This window comes from Centrocercus urophasianus, unplaced genomic scaffold, assembly GCF_019232065.1.
Source record: "Centrocercus urophasianus isolate 14NV4802_14NV808 unplaced genomic scaffold, USGS_Curo_1.0 seq_10, whole genome shotgun sequence".
Lineage (NCBI taxonomy): Eukaryota > Metazoa > Chordata > Aves > Galliformes > Phasianidae > Centrocercus > Centrocercus urophasianus.
In genome coordinates this window covers 54,906,250-54,915,882 of record NW_024884142.1, presented here as the reverse complement: position 1 = coordinate 54,915,882, position 9,633 = coordinate 54,906,250, and the positions used below count along the sequence as shown (strand labels likewise).

The 9,633-nt window shown below is 38.2% G+C and overlaps 1 protein-coding gene across 2 annotated transcripts; it reads left to right on the top strand.

Annotated features, from left to right (window-relative positions):
- Positions 1–1,140: 1,140 nt before the first annotated feature.
- LOC122161351 (vasoactive intestinal peptide) lies at positions 1,141–7,734 on the top strand. 2 transcript variants are annotated; one of them, XM_042820733.1, is made up of 7 exons: positions 1,141–1,320; positions 1,588–1,709; positions 2,950–3,090; positions 3,506–3,610; positions 5,027–5,146; positions 5,825–5,939; positions 7,446–7,734. In XM_042820733.1, exons 2-7 carry the CDS (start codon positions 1,597–1,599, stop codon positions 7,452–7,454), a joined length of 603 nt encoding a protein of 200 aa, XP_042676667.1. In that variant the 5' UTR covers positions 1,141–1,320; positions 1,588–1,596; the 3' UTR covers positions 7,455–7,734. The 2 variants fall into 2 exon arrangements, with proteins under 2 accessions (XP_042676667.1, XP_042676676.1); XM_042820742.1 differs by lacking the exon at positions 3,506–3,610 and having other exon boundaries at positions 1,143–1,320.
- The last annotated feature ends 1,899 nt before the right edge of the window (positions 7,735–9,633 follow it).

Below are 9,633 nucleotides of genomic sequence, written 5' to 3'. Positions count from 1 at the left end.
TTTTAGTCACAGCTGTCATCCGAGAAACAAATTTCCAGGCATTTTTTAATCTAATTCACTTAATTTTTATGTAACTGAATTAGAAAATGCGATTAAGCATCGCAGAATCCTCGCCGCTGAGCCTGCTTTAGCGTGGCATGAAACAAAGAAACTTGTGAGAAGTAAGGAAATAGTGAAATCGTCTGCAAGGAGTCCGTACAATCGTTACTTCTGGCCAGGAGGTTGAGAAGCAAGGAAAAGTTCAAGGCAAAAAATAGAGGTGGGAAAGGGATGGACGAGAGAGTCAGGACCCGTTTCAATCCAAATCCTACTGTGATTCTTTGGCCGGTGCCTCAGCGCGGGGCTGGCTGAGACCGAAGAGGGAATAGCGCTGCCCCAGAGCCCTGATCGCGGATCCCACCCCTCCTTCCCCGCACCTCGTTCCCCGCTGCTCACGGATCTCCTTGAGGCAGGGAAAGCTCCCTGCAGGAAAGATTGAAACTGTCTGTTTCCCCCTTACTGGACAGTAATCCTAGACCCGAGGTTTGGGCTTGAACCACATGAGGAGGAGCAGTTGCCCCAGGTTTCACACACACACATACATACACACACGAAGAAAAAAAAAAAAAAAAGCTGAAGTTCGTAGCAAGATATGGTGTTTGGAGCTTAAGGTCCATTCCCTCCAGCACAAATCTGGTGCAAAGGCTCTGCACCATTCATCCGACGGGCATGGACCTAGCGGGGACGGTGCTGGGACGGGGACAGAAAAAACCGGCCACTGGAAGGAGCAGCCCTGGATCAGGGGGTTCCGCGGGGCGGCACTCCGGAGTAGTGAGGTCTGGGGAGGCAGCCCTGGGGGTCGCGGGGAGCGGTGCTCCACGGAGCATCCCGTTGCTCTTGTGCTTCACCAGGCGAAACCGCGCTGCCGACGGGGCCCTGCTCCCCACAAAACTAACTCATTAATGGAAATCAAATAACGGGGGGGGGAGGGGGAGAAGAGGTAGAATGCGCGGCTGCTCATGAATTAAATATAAGTCTCTGACTGTCCTGAACAAAGCGGCCATCCCCTTGGGAAGGGTGACGTCTCCCCAGTAACGTGATTGCTCCTTCGGAAGCAGAAACGTGTAAACGCTATAAAACGCGGCGGCGCGGCGGGCAGCTCAGATCGTGCGGCGGGACGGAGATCTCCTCTTCTTCCATCTCGTCCTCTTCGCCCTCCTTTCTTCGTCGCCGCACCCCGACAGCCGCTCCGCTCGGCAGCCGCGCAGCGGGACAGGGCGCCATCCCCACAGCTTAGCGGAGCGCCCTCCCAAGCAGCCCCACCGACGAATTCGCGGCTCCGTGAGTAACTGCCCGTTCCTCAACTCAGCCGTCTGGCTGATGCGAGGCTGGGTAGCCGGGAAGATGCCCTTTCTTTTTACCATATACATATCCATCTATCCGTCTATTTATCGATTAATTTGGGGGGTGCTTAATCGCTAAGTCCCGGGCATTGCTGCTCTCCGCAAACGGCCGCTGTCAGTCCGGCTGACCCCACTGCCGGCGGCATCCGTCCCGTCAGGGCCGGTCGCGGTGCGGGCGGTGACGGCTGCGTTGTTCCCTCCGCAGGTGGCAGCCATGGAGCACCGCGGCGCCTCCCCGCTCCTCCTCGCCCTCGCCCTCCTCAGCGCCCTCTGCTGGAGGGCGCGGGCGCTGCCCCCGAGGGGCGCCGCTTTCCCTGCTGTTCCGCGGTAAGGGGCTGGGGCGGGTGGAGGGGTGCGAGGGGAGATAGGTGTCCGCCGGCAGCGCAGACTTCCTTATGGGAAAGCTAGGAGATAAAAGCACAAAAGCACAGGCGTCCGTAGGGAAAAAATTGACTTTTTCCCCAAATCTTGAAGGAAGGGAAATGATCTACTCGTACTGATGTGTACTTTTGGAAAGCTGCATGCCTTGAATTGCAGAAGTTTCTATTAGTTATTTAACTAGATTAAGTCAAGTGGTGTGAAGTGTTTTTTACATACATGTAAGAGGAATGCAAGTAAAATAAGACTATAGGAGAACAATGTACAGTGAATTATTTCCAAGACTTGTGATCAGGTTGGTTATTTTTACACAGCCACGACTTTGCTATTTTGATCAGACAACTTTTAAACACCTCGAATATGCAAGTAATACAACTGCTATAGTGACTGCCAAATCAGTAGCTCAAAAATCTTTTCTAGCTCTCACACGTGAGTTTTGCCCATGCTGGGGTTTAGCATAGCAGTGGAATACAGCAGCAGGCAGAAGGAACCTCTGATACTAAACTACTTTCAGGCATTCAGGCTCTCCTTGCTAGAATGTAACATACCACATGGAAAAGCAGTTTATGAATATGTGAAGTAAATGTAACGCAGGTTATGCGGAGCATTTGCAGTGATACATTTTAGAGGTTTGGGTCAGTTTTTGACTTGCAACTAGAAAAGGAAACAGCAGAGAGTAGAAACAGTGTTAAAAGAGTCACAACTGCACTTTGTATCTGAAGTTCTGGGGGATGTGTTTGCTTTCCTATGAAGAAGGCCTGAGAACTGTTTCATAAGCACTCCTATGCATGTTTTAGGTCTTAGCTGAAGGGTAAGTACTTCACAGAACTCCTTCCACTTTGCATGGGTGGAGGTGGGCAATAAAGCAGTTGTTTATATAAAATAGAGCTGTTTAAAGCCTCACAGTTTTCACTTGAGCTGTAATTGCTGTGTTCACTGGAGATAACCGTGTATAATGAAAAAATATTTCATGAACATATGTGAAGGAAGATCTGTTTTGTCAGTTACTCTATCACTGCACAAGAATTATACCTGACAGTGATTTTGTTTCGTAAAAACTTCTTCAAAATGCTTTGCAGATTAAAGAAGTAGGTAGATATGTATTTTGCTACAAGCTGGAATGTTAAGTGTCAGTGAATTGTTGCATATCTCCAGCCAACTGTATTTCATTGCTTTTCTTCTCCATTAGACTGGGAAACAGATTGCCCTTTGATGCAGCCAGTGAATCTGACCGCGCCCACGGGTCCCTAAAGTCTGAATCAGACATTTTGCAGAACACACTACCTGAAAATGAGAAATTCTATTTTGATTTGTCCAGAATTATTGATAGGTGAGTTTCTTTTATTATCATAAGTGCAAATGGTGATGCATTGCTTGATTTATGCCAAAAGATCAGTCACATTCATTTTCAAGCAAACATAGAAAAGGAAGAATCTATTACAGAGAAAAATAAAGCAAAACAAAACAAAACAAAAAAAAACCAACCATGGCCTCTGGTTGAATACTGGTAGTAGCAGGAACGTCTGCAGAAATGTTGACTGCATTGCCTTTCTGGCAAGATGAGCTCATTCACTTCCCGAGAAGGATGAAAACAATATACTGTGAAAATCTGGAAGTCGTTTTATGATATTAGCTTAATTTAATATGTACAATAGATAAGGAAAGCAGTATGTTTGCAAAATGAACATTATCACAATGATATAAACCCAGTTTGTATCGTAGAGTTTATTTATTGTCCATTTCAGAAATGCAAGGCATGCTGATGGAATTTTCACCAGTGTCTACAGCCATCTTTTGGCTAAACTTGCTGTGAAGAGATATCTGCATTCGCTTATTAGAAAACGAGTTAGGTGAGGTGACATTTGCATTAGGCAGAGTTTTGTTGTAGCTGATTCATTGGCAATTTTCTACCCTTCTGTAACTAAGTTCTCCTTAAAGGAAATGAAAGGGCAATAGATATAGTAATGGGGAGCTGAAAATCCTATTGACAACTTTGTGGGTTTTGTTACTGAATGAATACATTACTGTTTATTTCTGATACAGCTGCAAAGGATATAGCAATAGACACTGTACTGCTTATAAATAGTGGCAATGTTGTAATGATTACCATGCCAGTTATCTCTTTTTTCTCTGTCTGGTGGTAATTTTGCTAGCTTGGTGGACAACTGGCAAAAGTAAATAGAAAATGATTGACTACTCAGCAGTTACATAACATCAGGGTGATACTCAATGAAATAAATAAATGATTGGTTTACAGTAACAACATGGGATGATTTTCTTTTTTGCTACCATAGAATGCATTGCCAGAGCACTTCAGAGCACTGAAGGATACAAATGAGGCAAATTTGTAGAGAGTGGGTCTGCAGGCAAATTACAAACCAGGCTGTTAATAAACCAATGGTCTCAGGGTGCTGATAAGGATCATTCTGTACTTCTCTTGCTTTCATATTCTAAGCAGCATCTACTGAGCACTCTTGGGAATATAATAATATGGTACTTCAGTCTGACCCAATGTAACAGCTCCTAGGAGAGTGTACTTCATCTGCTCAAAAGCTGGATGAAAATTAGGTTCACCATTTTTACCCATTTGTATCAATTCTGCCTTTGTGCAAAACATATAATGCCAGTTTCTCATATGCCATAAAGTAACATAGAACAGAACAGAACCGTGTTTCCCAAGATTATGCTTCAAAATTAAGCCTCCAAGTCTGGATTTCACAAAGGATGTTTTGTCTTCTAATACTTTGTTAAAACAATATTTGCAGCTATATGTGTAATGTTACACTCTCTCTTTCCTTAGAGGAAGGCTCAGTCCTCACAGAGTTCAGTATGAATGGTGTCCAGGTCCTTTAAGAGATTACAGTGGCTTAAACCAGTTCTTGCCTTGATACTGTAACTGAAATAGATTAACATGAATAAAAGAAATTGGAATAAGTCAGTTTATTAAAAAATAATAATGGTTGCTATGAGTATACATAGGAAAAAGGTGTGAATTTCCAATTCAACCACTTGATCCTGCTGAACTCATTTAACAGAAGTCTTTAAAGTCATTGTTCCTTGTTATTAGGACATATAATAAGCAATAGAGGCAATGACTTCTTTCCAAGAGCAGAAAGATCCAAATAGCTGGAACTGAACACTGAAATCAAAAATTTGATTTTTTTTAACTTAACATTATAAAGTTTATTTCACTCATTTAATAATATCTTCCTTTAAACTGATATTGTCTGTTATTTTTTTCCTTCGTGACTGTTGCACATTGCCAGCTCCCAGGACAGTCCTGTCAAACGCCACTCTGATGCTGTCTTCACTGATAACTACAGCCGCTTTCGAAAGCAAATGGCTGTGAAGAAATACTTAAACTCAGTTCTAACTGGAAAACGAAGGTACCACGAGAGAAAAAATATGTGTTTATTTCCCATAGCTGTATGTTATTAAAAGATAAGATTTATGAGTTATACCTGTGTGTGTATATATATATATATATACAAAGAGGACAAAGAAAGATGGTGAGCATTAATGACTTTTTAACTTAGATATAACCTGATTTTCAAATACAGACAGCATTTTCTTCCAGACTGAAACAGATGCTACAATCAGATTAGAGTAAAATAATAAAGAAGAGATAGCATCTGGCAATCTTAAAAAGTTGCTGGCATAATCTTAGTATTTTACGTATATATTAACATTCTAAAGGAAAAAAACCATGAAAAACTATGGAACATGAACAATTTTTTTAAAGGAAAACACAGTATTTGTTGAAATTCTGTTTTCATGTAATGACAGAAAGTCTAGAAGTTCCCAAAAGAATATGTGTGCTAGTCAGTGTAGGTGAGAAGTTGCCACTGTATATTTTAGGTCTTGTATTCCATTGCATATTCACATGTTTAGACCACCTCTTTTAAGTGTTATGTCCCTTCACTTTTAAAATGTGCTATTTCATATGATTTATAACTTCTGTGCAAGTTTAAAACATTTACTATAACTACAGTTAGAGCATGGCATTGTTTGCTTGTTTGCTTTTTCTTCTGAAGACAGTAAAACATGTTTCTGATCCACAACAGCCAGGAAGAGTTAAATCCAGCCAAACTTCGAGATGAAGCAGAAATTCTTGAACCTTCCTTTTCAGAAAACTATGATGATATTTCTGTAGATGAACTGCTGAGCCACCTCCCATTGGTATGCCCAGATTTTCTTTCCTTTTGCTATTAGTTAACTTTACCCACAAAGTGAGATCACTCATGCATCAGATATACCTATCAGAAAAGCAGAAAGGGCCATGTTCCATGAAATGCTCATTGTTTCTGTAGGGACTGTGTGTGACTATAATAATCATTTTAATAATAATGATAATTAAACTATCCCATGATTGCTGTTATTGAAAGTTTCTAATTAAATGGCACTGTTAATAACGTACCTAATTCACCTGGGTGTTTCAACTTGTATGCACTGTGGCCTAAGATGAAAATTAACTCATTTTTAATTACAAAGATTATTATTTCTTCAGAGAACAATCTCAATAACATTTCTTTTAATTTTTGTTTGAAAAAAAAAAAAAAAAAAAAAAAAAAAAAAGGCTGCACATTTTGTTTAACATACCCCATCTCATTAAGAGTTGCCCAAGAAGTAAGAGGATAAGCAGTGTGAACCATTGGTATTAAAAAAGTGCTTGACTCCAACCTGAAGTCTGCTGCACATATTTCATCTGGCACACAAATACTGCAGTTACAGCTTTACATTTAGCTATTACTATTTTTAAGCTCATCCACAAACAGTTTTTTGTTTTTTACTTAAACACAAATCCTTCATATCACAGGGACATAACATTGAAAGGGTAACATAAAGTTGAATCAGGCCTATTATTCTCACAAATGTATTAAAATATTGATAATTAGGCTACAAATATGGGAAAAAAAAAAAAACAAATAAACAAAGCATAATTTTGAAGATAACATTTTCAGAGAAAGAAAAATTGCATTTTTCCAAATTGTTTCTTTCAGAGACTGAAATAAAATTTTCTTTTCCTTTACATATATATGGCAGTTACTCTAAAGATTTCAAATATTAGAAAAGACAAAAATTGCTTATGCTTCAAGGAACAAAAATACTTCTAATTGCTGAGATTCAGAAAATAAATGTTCTTTCTACATAAGATTAGACTATCTGCTTCCATATTAAGCACCTTCTAAAATTTCTGGCACTGACTAAATATGAGAGAATATCAGCACAGTGTGTTTTCCTGGAATTATTTTCAATCCTTTCCTTTTTCATCAGCTGAACTGACTAACCAGGTCTCTCTGTCGGTGAAAAGTTAGCACCGACTGTTACTGACCATTTTATCATAGTGCCCAATTACTTGTGCAGTGTGCATCAAGGAGCCTGAATTTACATATCTGTCTGAAGGAAGTTATTTTTAAATAGATCCATGCTGCACTGTAGGCCAACACACAGAATGATTTTTTTGTCTAACCCTTCATTCTTTATTCTTGGTCCTACAACCTTACCTACTGGCTGCAAGGTTTATCAAGTTCCCACTAAGAGCTCCATCTCATACTTATCAGTTCTAAGTGCAAAATTTGTTTTCTGTCAGCTGTTAGTTCTTGTTTGCTGTTTGCTTTTATACACCTCATGATGCAATAACTTACCAAAGTGGTTATTAAAACATATTTCTCCTTTGCATTTCAGGACCTCTGAAGGACACCTAGAAAATTCTTCAACAAGAACAAGTTATTTTTGAGTTCCACATAGTATTTCAAAGAGATGACTTTAGTCATCAAATCTGAACAAATATGTTGTGAAGTGAAAGTTGTGATATATTTGTTTCTTATGTAATAAAAGTTGATATTTACATTGTAAATACTATTCTAGAGTTCTCTACTGAAAGCTGTACATATGGATGCGAGTTAAACAAATGAGAAGTCTGTAAGTCCATATGCTGTAAATCCTTTACTTCAATAAATTCATTTGAAAATGAGTGTGTAGCTGAAAAGAGCCCATTATTACTAGTTATTTGGCTTAATTTAGGTGTGGTACAACTTCAGATAAGTCCATACGATAAAACATGTGCATGCGCAGATATCTTCTTAAACAAGTTTAAAAATTTGAGCAAAAGAATATGTGAAGTGTCTTAAAACTTCATTACAAAAAAATGAATTCATTACAAAAAAAGGTATGCTTTTCTAGTAGTTTACCAAACAGCAGAAATGTAAAAGAATGGCAGATCAGTTGACAGTATCTTTCTTTTTAATTCATATTTTTAGTAGTTCACAACATAGAATTTATATTAAGACTATGAATGTATCAGTTGTTTTTAGTGATGAATGCTAAGCTTTGGAACTGCCAAAGCGTGCAAAGAAGAATGTGTCCCTTGACTCATTTGATGTCCAAAGACGTTGAATCTACATTTAGTTGTCGGTAGTTGTGATGATGAAATTATTTATTAAATATAAAAAGGATCTGAAGACACTTTTTTTATTTTTTTTTTTCTTAGAATTAGCATAACTTTCAAAATACATGGAGGTTAAATCACTTTAGTACCATGGCAAACCATTACTGGTTTGAATCAGTGCTACAGTTATCTGAAAGAACAGAGATTCCAGTAAGTGCCGACTCTACATTATTGGAGGAAAATGTTTTTAACTGAAGATTGTTCAGTTATATTACGAAGATAAAGCAAAGAAGTCTCCAGTCCCCATTACTTTACATTTATAGTATCATATCCTAATAAGAAACTGGAAGTTTGCAGCTAAGTAATTAGAATTCATCTACATTTTGTTAAAATTCTAGACTTCAGTGGTTGGATTATGTTCTAAGGGACTATTTACTTCCTGCAGTAAGAAAACTATGCATTTCTGCATGTGCAACTTATAAAATGCATATTCATGAATGATACAAGCCATAGCACTCCAGTGATCCATCTCCCACCTCCTTGAAAGAGACAGAATTTACAGTTTATTGTTCTCATTTAGATGGAGCCTTCACATATGATAAAATTTGGGATTTACGGGGAAAAGTTCTCAAAAATTTGTACTCTGTCATTTTGAAATTTTTTTGACTATTGCTATTTTCATGTAAAGTGAAAACCAGTTTGCACGGATCAGATTCTCTTATCACTATTTCTATGATGCTTTTTCAGAACAGATTTTAGTCTAAGCTGGCTTCACAGAAGTTCACAAGGTTCACAAAAGTTAGGCATGTAATTTTAATGTCTTCACCTAACAACTGGTCTTCTAAAAGTTGTCCACGCTCAATTCCTATCTCATTCTGAAAATCTGAGTAGTAAATTTAGAAATAGTGGGCTTTGGAAATACTTGAGGCATACTAGTAGATGGATGCTGTAGTATTTAATTGGAAATTTTTCCAATGTAGTTTGAATTTTGATAGGATTTTTGTGATAACATATATATAGATATCTTAATAAATAGTTACAACAAAGAAACAAAACTATATACAGAATTCATATACAAAGCTTTCTATTGAAATATACACAATAGAAATTGGCTCAATTTAAAATAACCAACGGTGGAGTGATCAAACTTCTGATCCCCTGATTCCAAAATCTTTAAATTTTATTTATTTATTCTGTGTTTGGCAGTAAGACATCTAGAAAAACAGCTTGTCTTCCACATCTAATATTTAATCTCCTCAATAGTTTGTTCCTCTTGGAAAGTACAGAATCTTAGAATATGTTTTTTATGGTATAATAGAGATGGAGTGGGTTTCAGGGAAAAAAAAAAAAAAAAAAAAAAAAAAAAAGGAATGCTTATAAGGAAACTACATATATAGTAAAATGTAAAATTTGTGCTCCCCTAGTAGTAACTAAAATAATAATAATAATCCCTCAGTGGATTAGCAAACAGAAGCATTTTAATTG

Excerpts from the sequence above, each read along its gene's own strand:
- LOC122161351 (XM_042820733.1), top strand. The coding sequence starts at position 1,597 with ATGGAGCACCGCGGCGCCTCCCCGCTCCTCCTCGCCCTCGCCCTCCTC. Across the intron at positions 1,710-2,949 it reads GCTTTCCCTGCTGTTCCGCG|ACTGGGAAACAGATTGCCCT; the intron begins GTAAGGGGCTGG and ends CTTCTCCATTAG. Across the intron at positions 3,091-3,505 it reads TTGTCCAGAATTATTGATAG|AAATGCAAGGCATGCTGATG; the intron begins GTGAGTTTCTTT and ends TGTCCATTTCAG.